This window comes from Pituophis catenifer, unplaced genomic scaffold (genome assembly GCF_029215685.1).
Source record: "Pituophis catenifer annectens isolate HBS135680 unplaced genomic scaffold, rPitCat1.0.hap2 SCAF_2, whole genome shotgun sequence".
Lineage (NCBI taxonomy): Eukaryota > Metazoa > Chordata > Lepidosauria > Squamata > Colubridae > Pituophis > Pituophis catenifer.
In genome coordinates, this window is record NW_027256882.1 from 229,840,313 (window position 1) to 229,860,164 (window position 19,852).

At 40.4% G+C, this 19,852-nt stretch overlaps 1 protein-coding gene across 1 annotated transcript in view; it reads left to right on the top strand.

The window, feature by feature from the left end:
* Window positions 1-19,350, top strand: part of VPS13A (vacuolar protein sorting 13 homolog A) — a 125,119-nt gene extending 105,769 nt beyond the window's left edge. The window contains exons 69-72 of the mRNA XM_070938650.1: window positions 8,653-8,738; window positions 9,321-9,444; window positions 11,780-11,854; window positions 17,714-19,350. Coding sequence (XP_070794751.1) covers window positions 8,653-8,738; window positions 9,321-9,444; window positions 11,780-11,854; window positions 17,714-17,767 — 339 coding nt within the window. The 3' untranslated portion in view covers window positions 17,768-19,350. The remainder of the gene's footprint in view (window positions 1-8,652; window positions 8,739-9,320; window positions 9,445-11,779; window positions 11,855-17,713) is intronic.
* The last annotated feature ends 502 nt before the right edge of the window (window positions 19,351-19,852 follow it).

The following is a 19,852-nucleotide window of genomic DNA, read 5'->3' on the forward strand; positions in this document are numbered from 1 at the left end:
TGATGATGATGATGATGATGATGTTAATGATGATGATGATAACAGTTAGGATAATAATGTATGCCTTGTTGAATTGCAACAGCTGAATGTTACATTTCTTTTATAAGACTGCCAGAGAAAAAATTCCAATAATTGTTATAAAATTGTGTTTTACATGTAAATTTTAAAATATATTCTAATCAGCAACATAAATTAAAAGAATTGTTATTTAATTTGTCTATATTTCAATTGTCACATTGAAACATTGTTTAACATTGACCATAATCTTGTGATAATTACTTAATTGAAAATATTGTCAAAAGATTATGTAGTCCTTGTTAAAGTACTGTATTTTCCATTCCTTTATTTTAATGCTTTAAATCATTTGTGGGTTTTTTAGAAAAATTCCTTTTATATATGAATACAGTGTCTTGTGTTCTCACATACATTGTGGATGTTAATATTGTCTTATATTCTTTTTAGGTATATTGTCTTTATTCTGTAATAACAATAAATAAGTCTATATAAGAAAAGATTGATTTCTTCTGTTCAAATTTTCACACCATTTTTCCTAGCCTTACTTCTCTCTCTTCTAAATTTTTAATAGAAAAGTTTCATCTATCAAAATTGATAGCTTTATGTCTTACATACTTTCATTCTTAGAGACTTAGTTTACCATATGTTTTGCTTTTATATTTTCATTTATTTTAAACTATTTTATTAAATGTAGAGCGAATAGATTTTATTTCTCTGATTAAAATAAAACTCTAATAATGACCTGAATATAAGTGTATGCAGAAATAATACAAATTTGAAATATTTGGATGGCCAATCAGTAAAAACTATATTACTAATGAGCCAATTTTCCATTTGCAAATTTGCTTCTTGCCTACAAAAGAAAATTTAGAATATTCAAAGATTATTTTAATAATTCTACATAGGGTCTATTCTGTGATCTGTTTCTTAATGAATCTAGAGAAAGAAATCCACTCCATTCTAAACTTGATCTTGGTAGCTAAAGTTTCCGAAACATAGAAACCTAAATTGATGGTTTGTTTTTTTTACTGTTGTTTTATTTTAAAAATATATGTAGTTTATATGTGGCTATTTCTGTTTCATCTGACAGTGATGATCCACGGGCCATCTTTGAAGTATATAATAGGTTTAAATTCAGTGGTTTATTTTATAAAATTTTATAAAATTTCTTTTACTTTTATATATTAGTAATTACAATAGCATAGCACTTAGACTTGTGTACCATCCTTTAGTGCTTTACAGCACTATCTGGGCAATTTACAATTTCAGCATATTGCCCCCAGCACTCTGAGTCCTCATTTACATTACAATGCTATTAAAATCCAATTTTCTTAGGAAAATATAGCTTTAAAAGACCTAACCACAAAGGTTATTTTTTATCAGAAAACAGGAAAAGAACTTGGATTTGCAATGGATTATTTCTGGGATAGGGTCTTCGAGTCAAAATGTTTCCAACAATCGTATTTGTAATATACTCACTGATATTGAATAATTTTTCAGTTTGGCCAACCAAATGGCCTATATTTTTTGCTTGAAATATTGGGTTTATTGATAAACAAAAACAGATCTCTGGACCTACTACTATAGAGGTTTTTTTAAAAAAAGAAAATGCATTTTTTTCCTCAAACCTAACCTGAACCTTTTGTTAGTGCATATAACTTGGCACTAAGAAAAGAAGTGGCAACTTTATGCAGTAGAGCTTTGTCTCTATTGTGACAACAACCATAAGTCTAAGTAAACAGCATAATGAACAGTGTTATCTCACTTTAGATATATGGACAAATAAAATAAACTTTTTGATGAATTCATAAGCACCATAAATAATAAAAGTAGGGTAGGTGCCTTCTCTTACTCTATGGCTTCATTATCCAAGAGTCATTTATCCTTCTGAATGAGGTAATTAAATAAATATTTTCTTAAGATCAGCTTATATAAGTAGAAATTGTTTACTCAAGGAGCAAAATTTTTTTTTTAATTCTTTCTATGAATCTTACTTCATCTTTCTATGAATCTACTTACAAAAGTAGAAATCCAATAAGAGCACAACATATTTATTATTCCTCAAATCCTTTATGTCAATTAGATTTGGTTTCTGATTATACATATTAGGTAACTTCGGAAATGATTGGGTCACAAATTACAACTGAATCATTCATTCATTCAATCAATCAATGATTCTGGGCAGCTTACAATTCAAATCCATTAATGGTTGGAATTTTCCAGTATTGTGGGATTAATACAGTGCAATGTAGTGTTTAAAACTTTCTTGCCAAGAACAGGATGAAAATAACAATATAATGGAGAATTTTACTTGTACTCAGAAAACTCCAATAAAAACAATGTATGGATAATATATATCAGGGTTGAACTGTAGAGTCCTTGGTGCTCTCTGAGCTTGATTGTTTCCTGGTAGACATTCCATCCCCTGACTAGGTAACATCATTCATTTCATTTCATTTCATTTATTGGATTTATATACCGCCCTACTCCCGAAGGACTCAGGGCGGTGAACAGCCACAGAATAAAACACATAAATACAAAATTTAAAAACAGAATAAAACCGAATTAAACAATTTGGCCGAGACAAATTTAAAACACCCAATAATTTTAAAAACAAATTAAAATTTACATTTTAAAGGGGAAAGATTTAGGCCAGGCCGGCTTGATGGAATAAAATGGTCTTGAGAGCGTGACAGAAGCTTCAAAGGGATTTAGCAGGCAAAAGTTCAGGCTTTATCTCCCTTTTCTATGTCAGCGCTGAGACGCTGACATCGCGCAGATCCGGGATCTTCCGTATCTCCGGGGAGAGCTCATTCCAGATAGTAGGTGCCCTCACAGAGAAGGCTGTCCCCCTGGGGGCCACCAGTCGACATTGTTTGGCCGACGGCACCCAGAGGAGCCCCTCTATGAGAGCGTACCGGCTGGTGGGAGGCTATTGGTGGTAGCAGGCAGTCCCATAAATAACCAGGTCCTAAGCCATGGAGCGCTCTAAAGGTGATAGCCAAAACCTTGAAGTGCACCCAGAAGACCACCAGGAGCCAGTGCAGCTCGTGCAGGAGAGGTGTTACATGGGAACGCCACGTCACTCCCATAACCATCCGCGCGGCCGCACTCTGCACCAGTTGGAGCCTCCGGGTGCTCCTCAAGGGAAGCCCCATGTAGAGAGCGTTGCAATAGTCCAGGCGGGAGGTGACGAGGGCATGAGTGATTGTGTGTAAGGAGTCCCGATCTAGAAAGGGATGCAACTGGCGAATCAGGCGGACCTGATGAAAAATCCTTCCGGTCACGGCCGTCAAATGCTCTTCTAAAGGCAGCCATGAATCCAGGAAGACGCCCAAGTTGCGAGCCCTCTCCGTGGGGGCCAGCGATTCGCCCCCAATAGTCAGTGATGGTGCCAACTGACTATATCGGGACGTCGGAAACCACAGCCACTCGGTCTTGGATGGGTTGAGCCTGAGCCTGTTTCTCCCCATCCAGATCCGCACGGCCTCCAGGCACCGGGACATCACTTCAAGGGCATCGTTGGGGTAGTCCGGGGTGGAGATGTACAACTGAGTGTCGTCAGCATACTGGTGGTACTTCACCCCGAAACCACGGATGATCTCGCCCAGCGGCTTTACATAAATGTGAACAAAAGGGGCGAGAGGACCGACCCTTGTGGCACCCCCCATATGAGGGGCCTCAGGGTCGACCTCTGCCCTCCTGCCAACACAGACTGCGACCGGTCGGAGAAAAAGGAGGAGAACCACCATAGTACGGTGTCTCTCACCCCCAACTCATCATTGCTAATGTGTGCGGGGTTTGGTTTTTCTGTTTATATACTAGTAGTCCTTGAGTTACGAATGTAATGAAGCCTGGCAATAACATTCGTAACCCGAAGATTCGTTGGAGTGATTCACGTCAAAGGAACGGGATCAGTCCCTGCTTTCACCGATGCATTCGCTAATTGAATGCACGGGTTGTTACGTGCACATGAGGTATCTTAGGGTGGGGAAGGCTATGGGGGCCTAGTGATGGAACAGGTCACCTGCTTTAGATCACCCAAGGCCCCCCCGACCCAGATACTCGTGCTCCCTCCCCTGAGATCCCCACAATTGCTCCCCCATCCTGCCATGCTGGGTCACTTACCTTGTGAAGATCTAGCAAGCTAGTTCCTTTTCATCTCTGCCGTGGTTTCCTTCCAGTCTCAGTGTGAAAAGCATTTGCAAGCTGACGAGATTTTGGGGCAGCAAAATAACATTGTTTCAAGCTTCCTATTAACTTGCAAATGCTTTTCGTGCCGTTCCCATCTCTAGTCAAACACTTTTTGCGCCATTCCAGATCACCACGAAAAGCGTTCAAGATCATGCGAGATCAGTAACGCAAGATTTCACACGCACTACAGGTACTTTAGGTCTCTGTTCTCACACTACAGTACTTTAGGTCTCTGTTCTCTGCGAACTGAATCCTGTACCAGATCTGTGGCAAAGGGCTTTACAAACGGAGGAAAGTCCTCTCCATTTGCAAAGCCTTTTGCCACGGATCTCATGCAGGCCTTAAGGTAGCTAAGTGATGTGTCAGTAACATCCCTGCCAGTGATTTGGGAGGGTGGGGGGAATATTCTTTCTGGCAGTTAGTTGATTAGAGTATTGTTTTCTGTTTGTTTGTTTGCTTGCTTCTTTGTCTGGTATTAGTCCCTGCTTTTTGTGGTTTTCACTGCTGCAGAGAATGTGGTTTTGTTTTTGTTCCCTTCTTAGTTTTTAATTCTTTTTTGAGTGGTGTGTAAATGTGGTTTATCTCTATGTATCTATTGGTGGCTGATTTTTCTGAATGTCAAGCTTCCAGGAATTCCTAGTGTGTTTATATTTAGATTGTTCTTGAATGCTCAGTTTTCCAATTGCAACTATGGTTGAGTCTATCTCTGTGTTGTGAGTTTAAGGAGTTTTCATGGTGTCTTCTGATTATTAGTTGGTGTTCATTGATGCACTCTGTAGTCTTCTGCCTGCCTATCCTACAGTATATAGTGGCTGTTGTAGTCCATACTGTATGATGTAGATGAACCCTATTTTTTCTTGCGCTATTGGGTCTTTTGGTTTACTTAAGAAGACCAATTCTTAAGAAAACAATACTCTAATCAAGGAACTGCTAAGGAAAAAACTACACACACACACACCAATACCGATAGGGCAAGCTACGGTATATAAACAGGAAGCAAACCCACACTCACTAGCACTGATGTTACCTAATTAGATAATGAAATGTCTGTAAGCAAAATACAAAGCTCAGAAAACACCAAGGCTCCACAGGTAGGGAACTGCTATGTTTGGTGTCTTTGAAGTTGAAATATAGCTTGTAGTCTTTGAAATAAAAAAAAAAATAACAATTTTGCATACTGGCTGCTCATTTTCTTTTAAAGCAAAGGGGATAAGTGTTTATATATCTCTGAGGTCTTAAGATTTTTAAAAGCAGTAGAGATGGAACCAGGCAGACAATCGGATTCTCTAAATCACGAAATTTATAATATTCATAACATTTCCCCTTACCCTTATTGTTATGCTTTAGACCAGGCTGTGGTCTGTTTTCTGATATTGTCTCAGGATATAACTGAGGGAGCCTCCAGACTATAAATTTTTACTGTACTGTTTGTACAGCCCTTATATGCTAACAGTAACTTTGACAAAACTAAGAGAAAGTAGCATTGATTTCCACTTGCTTTTTCAGTTGTTCCAATTGGTGTAATGATTCAATCCAAAGAGAGAGGACAAGCAAATGGACCACAGTGACAATAATACTTCCTTTATGGCCTGATGTTATTATCTATTCATAAAGAGCTTCAAAAGATTCAGTGTTTAGAAAAAGCTGCTATAATGCAAGATAGAAATTTAACTGTAAAATATGATAAGAAAAAGACAACTTCCTGACTTTAAGGATATACTGTAATTGTAAGAAAATACATAATTATATGCATATTAAGGGGCAAGTGCAAACAAAGTTACGAACCCTCTTTGGTGATCTGATTGTCCTAGCAGCTAACTTCAGAGGCCTGCGTGTACCGTATTTGGAGCTCTGCCATAGCAGGTAACTTTATAGGGTCCCTTTTGCAGCTATCTGACAAATTAACATAACTGTTTATTGATAAATAGTTTCATTCAGGGAAAATACGTTATCCCGTGAACCAGGACATTTCTTTTACAGGGCAAGTGTTTCTTTTATTTTACAGGACAATCATCACTACAGTGGAATTTTTCAGTTGGATTTTCATTTTCAAAGGGGACATTGAACATATGTAATGCCAGATTGGTAGATCATTTCTGAATTTGTTAGTGTTACATTAGATGCATATGTGTATTTCTAAATAAATCAATAAATTACAATACATTCAGTGCCAAACAGGAAAAGGTGAGAGGGTTCACTAAAACAGATCTTTATTTACAAAAATAACAACCTACTGTAGAGCTCCTATCAATTGTTCAGCTGTTCACCACAATAAGTATATCATTCCAATTCATTTTCAACCCAGTTTGAAAATATAAAAGAGAGCATATATCTAAAAAAAGTTAGCTGCAAAATCTACAGGGCAAAGATAAAGCTATGTCAAAAAGTATCAAAAGCAGTTCTAATGATTTTAGTCCCTCAAGCAGAAAATCTTACAAGGGTCCGTCTCTCCATTTCTCTGGCAGTAAAAAGACACGTCTTTGAAGAAAGCAGCATATACATTTCCAAAAGATTTGTAATGTGAATTTTGAGGGAAAATCTCCTTGAGTTGAATTCAACTTGTAATAATTATATTGATACATCCATTTTGTTTATTTGAACATTTTTCTTAATATATTAAAATCAGTTTCCTATTATCCTATGTGTACATTTTAGAAGTACATTTAAAAAAAATTAATATGTAATTGGAGATAATTGCACTTTTAAAAAATTGGATATGAGATGATAGATGGTCATTATAGTCATCCACTGTTGTTCAGTCCATGTGCAAAAATATAGGAGAAATATCTTTAAGAAGATACGTTAGGATTTGAAGCAATGTGATCATTAAGTGTATTACATAAATGCAATACGTGAAACATTGAAATCGTTCTGTTAAAAGGGTAGTGTATAATAGTTCTAGTTCTGGTAAAGACTGGAGAAAATCAGATCTTGATATAGATGTATCACTGGTTCCAGATATATATCTCCCTTCCCCTCCCTAAATATTCATATTTGAGGGTATTTTTATATTTATTACTTTAATGAATCAGATTGTGTAGATAGCAAGCACTTTGATCTGATCAGATTTATGACACAGCTTTAACCTTATCCAGAGAAGGCATGTTTCCTAAAGTCACACATGATCTGGCTATGTTTAAATTAAATTATTGTATTCATACATACAGGTCTTTTGATGATTCAGAAGCTCTGACTTATGAAGAATACAGCTCCTTGTTTTATCTGAGGATATGACCTACTTTGTATTAGGTTTACTATTGCCAGGGACTTTTCAGAACTATGTCTTAATGCTTTAAATTCCTAAATGGTTCGGGGCCAGGCGTTCTTACTATACTATGAATCTATCCAGTTCTCAAGATAAACCTACAAGACCTGTTTGGAAGCTCACTAGCAAGAATATTAAATCAGCTCTTTTCATTGCTGTTTCCTGAATTCTTTTGCTAGGCGTGTGCATGCAGCCCTTGTGTTGATGCTTTCACCATGCCATATGCCTTTCACTATTCATAACCATTTTTTTTTCTGATTCAACTGCTGTGGTTATAAAAGTAGAATTTTATTTTAATAGAAGAATTCCTTTGGTGGATTAGTTGAGAAAGAAATTTATAAATACCAAAACAAATACTAAAATTGAATGTTTATATTCATTCAAAGGAACATCAAAATTATTAAACCATTTCAAAATGTAAATATACTAGATATGAATACATCGCTATTATTGAATTTTTATATAGTGTATACGTCTTTAAGCTCAGGATACTGTGTGACTTGAGGGATGGATAATGATTCATTAATAAGAAAAAAATCAATTTTGTATGTAGAACTCTTTAATGGGAGACAGAATTATACTCAACACAGAGGGTGTTTGTTTTTTTATTATTATTCTTGAATATAATGAGCAAACTATCTTAATATCTTAAGTTATTCAGCCTACATACAAATCACTGTTTAGACTTTTAAACATATAATTTTGGAAACAAAGATATGAAAGCACAGGATCCTCTCACTTATTTTGCTTTTGTTTCCTTTGGTATGAGAGCTTCCTCAAGAAGAATGGAATCTATTCTTTATTTTGAATAATGCTGTGTTAATTCAAGATACCTTTACTGGTTTAAAATTCATATAACCTGAAAAATAGAGATTTTAAGTGTGTCAATTGTATCAGGATAGTCCATTAATTATTTTTGAAACAATGCCATTTTGCATATGATATTTCAGAACAACTAATAATTATGTGGCATGTGATTTAATGGCCAGCAGATAGGGAGAGGCAAGATAAAGATAGTGAAGAGAGAGCTATTTGCTCATAATAGATACTCAGAGTACTAAAAGTATGAAGTTCATACATATTTGTATAAGGTTTTAATATCTGATGCAGTATAAATCTTTTTCTCAAAATTAAGATGCTATATTCTAGGGAACTCTACAACTTTTTTTTTCTTTTAGAATATTGAAAATGGAAGATTTGCAAAACTGCGATACTTTACACATGCAATGGTTAATAATACAGATTTATTAATGGTTACAAAAAGGTAAGATTCCTCCAGTATTACTTTCTTATTTTAAACAAAGCATTTATGTGCACTCTGTAATCAAAATGGTTCCCAAAACAACTTAGAAATGTGTGTAGAAAGATAGTTCTTGTCTTCGGGTTTTCTATGCCAAAGACGGGGAAGGATGGGGCAGGGAAGTGATGAAAGGAATAACAGATTTCCAGCTATTAAAATTACAGTTATTATGAACATCTGGATTGTAATTAGCCCTCAATTTACTTTAAATTAGAGTAAAAATAATTTTGTGATGGACAAAATTGATTTCTTTTAAGCATGAAAGTGAATTTGGAATTAAATACAGTATAAAGGACTTAAAGATGAAGTGTGTGCAGCAATTTTGATTGCCATCAGGCTTCATTTTTTATAATTTTTTGGTTGAGCCAAATAAAAGTGGACCCTATACTTGTGGGAAAATGCTAAGATGAAAAAGTAAAAGACTGAAATTGACAGAATTTTAAACTGGATGTTATATGATATTGAAGGCTACTTAAACATTTTTCTCAAAAAAAAAAGTTATATAATTATATTTGTTTTAATTATTTGTCCTATATTTGTATACAGTGGCATATTGTTTGTGACAAGAGGTACGTTTGGACAGTTAACATGTGAATGGCAGTACACGTACGATGAATTTACCAAGAAACCATTCATTGTGGATGGACGAAGATTGCGCATTGAAGCAAAGGTAAAGTTATGGATGGTAGAGATGGAACAAAACAACTACCGTATTTTTCGCTCCATAAGACGCTCCTGACCATAAGACGCATCTAGGCTTAGAGGAGGAAAATAAGAAAAAAAAAAAACATCTCCCTTTGCCTCCCAGCGTCTTTTGTAGGAGGGGTCCATGCCCCTCCGCCTGGCCACGCCTCCAGCAGTTCAACCACCATCCAGTATTCATCTGGCTAGAGTCCTAGCAGCAAACAGTCTGGTCAGCTTCAGCACATTATTGCAGCCCCAGCATGTGGCTCATCAGGGCTCTGCTCCATTGCGCCCATCACCGGTCAGCAGAGCAACAGTTGGATCCCAGCCTCCCGTAGCCCCGTCAATCAGCGGGCTGGCCTGACTGGAAACGCTACTATTGCTGCCTCCTCTGTGTCTGCTGCCTCTGCCGAGGAACGCTGAGCCTTCGCCACCGAGCAGCTGATTGGCCTCCCAGAATACCGCCAATCAGCTGTTCCAGGCAGCAGGGATCTAAGCCACCGTTCACCACTGCTGCCTGCCGTCCATATTCCTCCATAAGACGCAGACATTTCCACCCACTTTGGGGGAAGGGAGCGCATCTTATGGAGCAAAAAATATGATACTTGATTAACATTCAAATAATTATATTTATAATATAAATATTATATTAGTATAATAGTAAGCAATTTTTCTATGAATAATACTTAACTATTATTAGCCAATAAAGGACATGTTATTTTAAATGTATATATTTTTTCATGGAGCTTGAGTTTCATTTGTTTGTTCTATTGATTACAATTCACTATTACTATTGTTGCCTTCTCTCCTTGCTCAGTACCATAGAAAAGTTGCTTGCTGGAAGACAGTCTTTTTCACCATTTCTTTCCTCTGGATGTGTACCTTGTAGTTCTGGTTGGCCAAGAAGCAAACATCATTCCATTACCCTGGAATTATCCATTTTCTGTTACTCTTATTTCCATGCATATAGATTGTCCTCAGTTTATGACTGGAAGATACGGTGGATCCCCCCAAAAGCTACTTACAACCCAATTTCAAAGTTAAGGCCATTGCACCCTCATGGTCATGTGCACAAAATTTGGGTGGATTCTCCCTTACAACTGACCACAGGAAACTGCAACGCTCTCCCCCCCCCCCCGCCTATATCCCCTCCATCCCTGTAGGACTTGGGCCAGTTTCTCACTCCAGAGGGTTCTACACCCAGTCACTCCAGTGGTGGGTTGCTACCAGTTCTACCCGGATCGGTGAACCGGTAGCTGCAGTGGGAGGGTCCGCCCGCGTGCACTAGCACACCGGTAGCAACGGCTTTTGCAACCCACTACTGAGTCACTCCCTTACCTTTTGTAGAGCTCTGGAGCCGCATTGGAGAAGGAAAGCTCTGTCTTTCAACTAGGCAATATGGTGCTATCCTATGAACGGTTGCCACTCCGAAATGAGGCTCCTTTCAGAGACAGAGACAGTCAAACATTATCTGTATGTTACATACAAAAAAGATGCTTTAGTAATTAACCTTTTTTCATTTAAGAGCATTTAGGTCATTGCATAAATCACAATGCAGAAACTTTCCCATGCCAAACAGGACTTCTTGAGATAAACGCTTGCAAAATTTGCAAGCATTTAACATGCCAGAACAATGAATAAAATGATAGGATTCTCCTTCACATATTTAGTACTCCCTCCCCCCTTTGTCCTATTAACAGAGTACTTTTGCAACTGCATTTGGGAACCTTTCTCAATCAGTACTCTCAAAAAGATTTAAATAGCTGTACTTAAAGTTCATCTTGTACAATATTAAATATTTAATTTATTGTTTTACTAAACTTTATATGAAACCTTTAGCTTATTTATTTAAAATATAACAACTGGCAAAATGCCTACATACAAGGGTCACACCCTGTTGCAGAACAGTCTTCTGTAGTCTGCTGTTTTAAGAGATTTTGTCTTCCACATAGCAACTCTTTCCAAACTAGTGGTCTCCAGCTGTGCTAAATCAGCTGAAATCCAACACATTTGAGGGTATCGGGTTAAGAAGGTTTCTGATGAGGCATCTTTGGCTCTAACTGCAGCAGTTACAGTAGATGCTGCTCATCCCCCCACTGAACACTAAATGTTCAGGAAAAAAGTTTACATTTGAGAGCCAGTCACAGGTTGTTTTTGGGATGAGGGTGGAGATCTGCAAAACCTAAAAGACATTTTAAACTAATACTAATTTCATTATATAACTTGTGAATCCTTTCCTAGAATGGAAAAAATTAGTGCTGTCAGGTATTTGGCAATTTGCTTTTAATGCACAACTGTATTTGTTTGCTTGTTTATTTCAGGAACGAGTGAAGTCTGTATTTCATGCCAAAGAATTTGGAAAAATAATTAATTTTAGAACACCAGAAGATGCAAAGGTGAATATGAAATGCTATTACTCCATAATATATTAATATCCTGGTTTGAAGGAATCAACTGAATGTAATGTACAATATGTGGATAGTGAATAAGTACTTCAAATGTTGGTGAATTGCAATTCCCATTGCTGTTTTAAGGTGCTTCTTAGTGATGCTGGGAGTTGTAGATAGATCTGAAGTGCCCAGATTGCATAACCCTGATATCAAATTTTTCATAGTAGAAGAGGCGTTGGACTTACCGTGAACGCTCTTTCTCCAGGGGATGCGGAGTGGGTCAGAAGTGGGATGATCCAGCCCGTCTGGCCAATCACTGAGTCGGATAAACTTGGCCACGCCTACTCAGGCCTCCCTTCCTTCCAGTTTGTTCGACGAAGGCAGATCTGCAAAACAGTCTCAAGCCTAGAATACAAAGAAATCGCAGACGGGAGGGGCTGACCCACTCCGCATCCCCTGGAGAAAGAGCGTTCACGGTAAGTCCAACGCCTCTTCTCCCACTGGGATGCGGAGTGGGTCAGAAGTGGGACATACCCAAGCTTGTTAATTCGTCAGGCGGGAAGTCTGTGAAGGTTGATGTCGAGGTGCCAGGTGAACCTGTTGGAGAACTCTCCTTCCGAAGGCTGCCTCAGCAGAGGCAAAGGTGTCCAAACGGTAATGCTTGATGAATGGAACAGGAGAGGCCCAGGTCGCTGCCCGGCAAATTTCCTCGAGGGAGGCCTGCGTGGCCCAAGCAGCGGTAGTAGCTGCACTCCGTGTGGAGTGAGCTGTAACATGGCGCGGAATGGGGAGAGATCGTGAGTCATAAGCTTTGGAAATGCAAGCTCGGATCCAACGCCCTATGGTGACTGAAGAAACCTTGGATCCCAAAGATGCGGGTTGAAAGGAAATAAATAGGGCTTTGGAGCGTCTTGAGGCTGCGGTCCGAGAGATATATATTTTTAAAGCCCTGCGAACATCAAGGGTCCACCATTTGCGTTCTAGGGGGTGAGATGGATTTGGACAAAAGTTAGGTAGGATAACTTCCTGCTCACGATGGAACCGTGAGTTAATTTTTGGTATGAATGCTGGGTCCAGTCTAAGAATTACCCTATCTGGGTGTATCACACATAAGTCTGGTCTGACAGAAAGAGCTGCCAGCTCAGAAATGCGGCGAGCCGAAGTTACGGCCACCAGGAAGGCCACTTTCATGGTTAAAAATTCTAAGGGAGGCAGTCTGGAGAGGCTCGAAGGGTGGACCCGTCAAGGCTGACAAAACATGTGGCAAGTCCCATGTGGGATATCGGTGTACCACGGGAGGGCGCAGATTTCGTACCCCATGCAGGAATCTCCTGATGGAAAGGTGATGAGACAGAGGTACGCCGTCCCTGGGAGGCAACACCGTGGCGAGAGCTGCGACATGCCACTTGAGGGTATTATGCGCCAGGCCCTTGCTGTAGCCATCATGAAGAAACTCCAACACCTGTGGAACAGAAGCTGACAATGGGTTAATTTCGCGCGCAGAGCACCACGAAATAAATACCTTCCACGTGATGTTGTAGAGTCTGATGGTGGACTCCCTCTTGTCAGCCTGCATCACCCGGATGACATGTTCTGAGTACCTCGCCTCCCTCAAGAGCAGCCCTTCAAGCGCCAAGCGGTTAGGTTGAGCCACTGGGGCTCTGGGTGTAGAATTGTTCCCTGACTGAGGGATACTTTCTCCGGAGGGAGCCGCCAAGGGTCCATCGTTGAGAGGGCTACGAGGTCGGAGAACCATGGCCTCCTTGACCAATAAGGAGCGATGAAGACGACGTCCGCTTCCTCGGCTACAATCCTGCGAAGGACCCGCGGAATCAATGGGATCGGCGGGAACGCATAAAGTAGCTCCCGAGGCCAGGGGCAACGGAGAGCGTTTGTGTCCTCTGCCCCCTGCAATGGGTAGCGTGTGAAGAAGCGACATAACTGTGCGTTCTCTGGGGATGCAAGAAGGTCTATCTGCCCACTGATAAGGGAGTAGTAGCCATTGAAGGCTGCGGGCATGAAGGCGAGCCCAGGGAACTATGTCTGTACACGAAACTAGTTTCCCCACTAGGCGAGGTAAGTCTAGCTTGGGAGCCGTCGGATCTTGTAACAGATGCCAAATCAGAGATCTGAGGCTGTCTTTCCTCTCCTGAGAAAGCAACACCTGTCCTAATTGTGTGTCTATGACTGCCCCTAGATGAGTTATGCGCTGTTGAGGGTCTAACTGACTCTTGGGCTTGTTGACTAGAAACCCATGATTTTGCAGTATTTGCAATGTGAGAGACACATTGGTTCTGGCTCTGTCGAAGGACGAGGCTTGTATTAAAATATCGTCCAGATAAACCTGAATTCGAATCGGTATGGACCGCAGGTGGGCTACCAAGGCTGCCAGGATCTTGGTGAAACTGCGCGGGGCCGAAGCCAGGCCGAATGGAAGGGCCCGGTATTGTAAGTGACGCCCCGCGTAGCTGAATCTGAGGTACCGCCGGTGAGCTGGCTCTATGAGAATATGAAGGTACGCTTCGGAGAGATCGATGGAGGCTAGGAAGTCTCCGGGTCTTATTCCCTCCAGGATAGATTTCAGCGTACTCATTTTGAACTTGCGGTACACTAAATGAGTGTACAGGGATTTTAGATTTAGTATCGCTCTCCATCCCCCCGAGCGCTTTGGTACCACGAAAAGGATCGAGTAAAACCCCTGTCTCCATTGCTCCCGAGGAACGTCCTCCACAGCATTGATCTCCAGAAGGTTTGTCGTACTGCGAGCCCATTCGGAGAGAAACAGGCTCAACCTCCCCCCAATGGTAGCTATCAAGCGGGAGTCACTTTTGGCGGCGGAACTGACGTCCGCCAGTTCCACGAAAGGGCCGTTTCTGAGGGGCAAAGGGTTTGGGTTTATCCCTATAGGAACCTCTATCTTGGGAACGAAAGGAACCCTGTGAGTAGGGCCTCTGATTGGGCCCTCCTGGAAGAAGTTACGAGTTGGTTGCCTGCGGTAGTAGGGGGTAGCCCTGCGATCAGCCCGTCTAGTAATGGAAGGTAGAACCTTCCTTTTGTCCCTATCCTCCACTAACAAAGGGTCAAGGGAAGCACCAAACAATTTAGGCCCAGAATATGGTGTGGAAGCTAGACGCCATTTGGCCTTGAGGTCAGCGTGCCAGGGTTTGAGCCACAAGAGGCGACGGGAAGTGACTGAAGAAGCCATAGCCCGCGAGGCAAATTTGGCCGCATTTAGTGTGGCATCCGAGGTGAATTGTGTGGCAGCTATTATCTTATTCAAGTCCTGATGGACTCTGGCATCCTGAGGTGGTAAGCAGGACTGTAGTTGTTGGAGCCACAGGAGTGATGACCGTGAAAAGAATGAGGCCGCAGTAGCAGCCTGAATTGCCCAAGCCGAAGCCTGGTGGGCTTTCTTGAAAGACGAGTCAAACTTACGGTCTTCTGGCTTAAGTCCTTCAGAAGTGTCCCCCAAGATGAAAGGAGACGACGAGGAAAGCGCTGCCACAGGGCCATCGACCTCGGGAACCTGCAAGAGACTAGTCAGGACAGGATCCATGTTGTAATTTCTACGATCGTAGCCACTAGGAGTAGGGAGAGAAGTTGGATTAGTCCATTGTTTATGAACCACATCAGCGAAAAGTTTTGGTGCCGGGACAAATAGTTGCTCAGCTACTGGTTCAGAAAAAATGCCCTGACTGGTGGAGGCGGCAGAAGTTGACGGGACAGAATCAGTGTCAACTAGGCCCGAGGTGACTTTGGCCTTGTGAAGCAGTGATTTAAAAAGTCCCTGGAGAAAAAGCCCTGTAAATGCTGGTACATCTGGAACAGTGGATTCGTCATCAGATAAATCCACCTCTCTTTGAGGTTCATCCTCCAATTCTATATCAGCACTGCCCCTGGATCTAACCGGGGAGTGATCAGGGGACCCTGTGAGGCTGGCATCAGGAGAAACCCTTGATCTCCTGGAGAGTGGTGAGGCTGGCATCAGGAGAAACCCTTGATCTCCTGGAATGAAGACTCTCAGAGACAAGAGAGACAGAGCGATGCTCCCTGATGCCCGCTTGAATTCTATGAGAAATGGCCCTGGCAATTAGCATCTGTACTGATTGAGGAAGATTTTCCAGATCTGACCTAGGTTGATAACTTGATGGAGGATCCTGAACAGAAATAGAACAATCAAAGGGGTCCCCCTCTTGTCTAATTGGAGAGCCATGAAGGCTGTCCTGTTGTTCTGGGGAGAAGGCTTTGGTCAAGTCAACCTCCTCTGCAACCCCTGAATCGAGACCGACTTCCGGGTTTGGCTTATCTCTATGAGTATGCGTAGCCAGATCAGAAGTATGCTGATGAGACTTTTTTGTATGTTTTGATTTTGAAGAGGCCTTACAGCCAGAATCAATCTTGCAAGATGACTGGTCTGCCATTACGATGGTTGGGCTGTGCTACAGCAGGAAATCTGTACACAAATGAACAATGGTAAGACATCAGTAAGATATCAATAGTAGCAAAATAGGAATAATTATTATTTCATTTTCTTTCTTTTTTTTTTTTTTAAATGAAGGGAGACAGCGTCTGCAAATTAATTTCCCACTTTATATAAATCCAACAAATAATTAGGGAAGCCGCTGCCACAATCAAATCACCAAAGGAAGAAATTTCTTTCCCCTGTTTGGGTATAAAATGGCTGCCCGGGAACAAGCATCCAGGGCCAGACAAAATGGCCGCCAAGAGTTGGGATTAAATTCCAAATATTCCCAAAGTCACAAAACACAGACCTGCTTCCATTGTCTCTCCTCCCCTAGTTCTTTTTTTTTTTTTTTTTTACTCAGGCAAGAGCAAAGCTTACCAGGTCAGGCGCTTAGACAGGTCTCAGCAGCCGATCAAAAAGGGCGCGCAGAAATGGCGGCAAAATAACGGCTGCAAGAAAAGATGGCGGCACAGAAATTGGCAGGGAAGCGTCAGACACCACCCACGCCAAGGCAACAGCAGCGAAAATGCGAGCGCGGTCTTTCTCGGTAGCTGGGAGGAGCAGCGGCAGCAGATAGAGCCGAAATAAACCCTCGCAGCCCAGCAGAGGAGTTTTCGGCTTCCGTGGCTTCTCCGACCTCCAGCTGATCAGCGCTGAGGCAGAGATTGGCGGCGGAACGGGGCGGTGAGCGATGAGAAACAAGGCGCCGGTCCCCGAAGTGTTACGATCTTCATGCCCCTCAGCTGATGGGCGCTGAGGCGGCGGCTGTCAGGGGAGCGCGGCAGCGGCTGTCAGGGGAGCGCGGCGGCGGCTGTCAGGGGAGCGCGGCGGCGGCGTTTCCAGCCTAGGAAGACTGAAATGGCCCGCACGCACAGCGCTAGAAGAGAATGGGGGCTGAAACAAATTTTTAACACTCACGTTCCCTTGAAGCTCAAGAGGCAACGGAGGCAGCCCTGTCGATTAGACAGCGTTCAAGCTTAAAAGCCCGCAGCAACAAACGATCTCCAATTCTGTCAGAAGTGAGAGACTCAGCGAAGCGACTGGTCAGAACCACTGAGTCGAATAAACTGGAAGGAAGGGAGGCCTGAGTAGGCGTGGCCAAGTTTATCCGACTCAGTGATTGGCCAGACGGGCTGGATCATCCCACTTCTGACCCACTCCGCATCCCAGTGGGAGAAACAGCAAGGCTGGGTGTAACATTTCTCAGAAAAGCTGTTTTCATCCAAGTGTGGCTTAACGAGGTGATTCACAGTGATGTTAACTATGAGATTCATGACATCACATGAATTGTTCAGTGTTTAGCTCTATGCTTTATTAATTTGTAAATTTGCCCATTTTTATTAATTAAATCACTTTTGCTTTAACTTACATTTGTTCAAATTTCTTTTTAATTTCCACAGTGGATCCTCTCTAAGCTGGAAGAAAAAGTAAAGGAGAGTCAACCAAAACTATGACAAGTTGAAGAAAATCAGAACATTGTAGTTGTTTTTATACTTCAATGCATGTGACACTATTTAAATACAAAGAGATTGACACCATAATTTTGTGTATTTAAATCAATTGTTTTTGAACCTTCTATACTATTGAGCGAAAAAGATCAGTTTTATTAATAGGTGCCAGCACTCTGTTGCTGAAAGCTGCTATTGAAATGTGGCTTATTTGATTTTGTATTTATAAATAATAATAGTTTAAATCTAAACTAAATTGGTTTTATTTTTAGATCTGCCACGTAATCAACAAAACCAAACATCTGAGCAGTCTTATGATGTAGTAATCAGGTTCTTCCCTGCTCATAACTCCTTTTGTTCAGTGTTTATTTAAAGGTAATGCTGTACTGACACATCCCATTAATATTCACTGAAATTCAGTTTAATTCAGGAAGACTGATTTAACCAGCAGTGTTCTGATATTCTGATATTACCTTGCTGACCTTGCTTTGTTTGAGAAGCTTTTTGTTTACTAATAGATATAGATATATATGTATATAATGAGGTGATTTAATTTTTGATACAGATAAGGACTTTATGGTACTGTAACACCGTTTTTAATAATCACATTTTTATATAATACAAAAATTAACAAAATGTTCTGTTGTCACACAATTAAGCAAATATCTATCAAACGAAATAAGAAATTTTTAGTGATTTTTTGAATGGTCAAAATGAAGTCAGAAAACTATCAGCACAGCATAATGTTTTAAAGTACTAGTTCATTTAGGCATGAGCTGTATTTGAGATTTGAAGTCAAAAGCATGTTTCAGAGTGAATGGGGCTTATATCCCATAGGTCAGGGTCTCCTTAAAGAAACTGACTTTTTCTGGCTTGCTGAAGACCACCAGGAAAATGCATGTGTTTTTGTGCCCGCTCTGAAGTATTGTATTAGCTTTGAATCATAGTTTTTCATTTAGGAATGAGTTACATTTTGGATATGAAGTCAAAAGCATGTTTCAGAGTGAACATGTCCTGTTATCACACCTGTTGGCATCTCCTTTAAAGAAGCTGTGTCTTCTTTTAGACTTGCTGAGAACTCCAGGAAAATGCACCCGTGTATTTTTGTTCCCACTCTGAAGTACTGTTTCAGCTTTGGATCCAAAGTGGTAATACATGCCTGATTTTATCTAAGAATGTCCCTATTTTGGGATGTGTGTGTACCGGGAAACCATGGCTCATACAGAATATTGAATAAAATAATGTTAAAACATATATCAAAATACACACACACACACACACAAATATCAGGATGGGGAAAATATTGCACAATGTTTATTTTAAGACTATGCAAATAAATACTGCCTATCCCACCTTTATGACAGAGGCTACTTCATGAAAGAGAAATGGAATGCAAATGTACATAAAATATATTGCCTAATACAGATTTGAGTAGTTTGATGCATGCAGTAAATGTCTGCTGCCAGAATATTCTTTTCAGATTGTTTGAAGGATTGTGGTGGAAGAAAACTAGTCTTTGCTAGTGGTGCTTAAACTAATCAAACTGTAGCTTTGTTGTAAAAGCTGAATAAAGTAAATGGCATGCCCAATGTGACAATATGTGTTATGTATTTATAATATATTCTGATATGCTTTATGTAACTGTTTGAGGAAAGTACTGTCCCCCCATTGCATTGTTCCAAGCTTTTATTTCTTTATATAACTCCTATAAATTAAATTATCAGAAATGCCAAAGTATAATTTATATTGTGTGATTCAAGTTTGTGATACCTATCCAGGGTCTCTGACTTCACATCACACACTTAAGCATTTTCAATCTCTGCATTAATTGTACAGTAACGCCAACTACATAGCATCTTTAAAGATATACAATAAATACATATATAGCTTTTACACTGTTTCAATTGACCTTATTTGGATGTAGTTTTTATTTTCTCATCGTATCTGCTGTATTTATTTTAAAAGTTATCAAATAGGCACATATGTAAAATGTTTTATTAGATATTTAGGCTGCATTTCATTCAGTAACTCAAGGATGTTGCTGAAGAACCATGTAAGGAGGAGAAGAAATCGGCTTAGATTGAGAGGAGA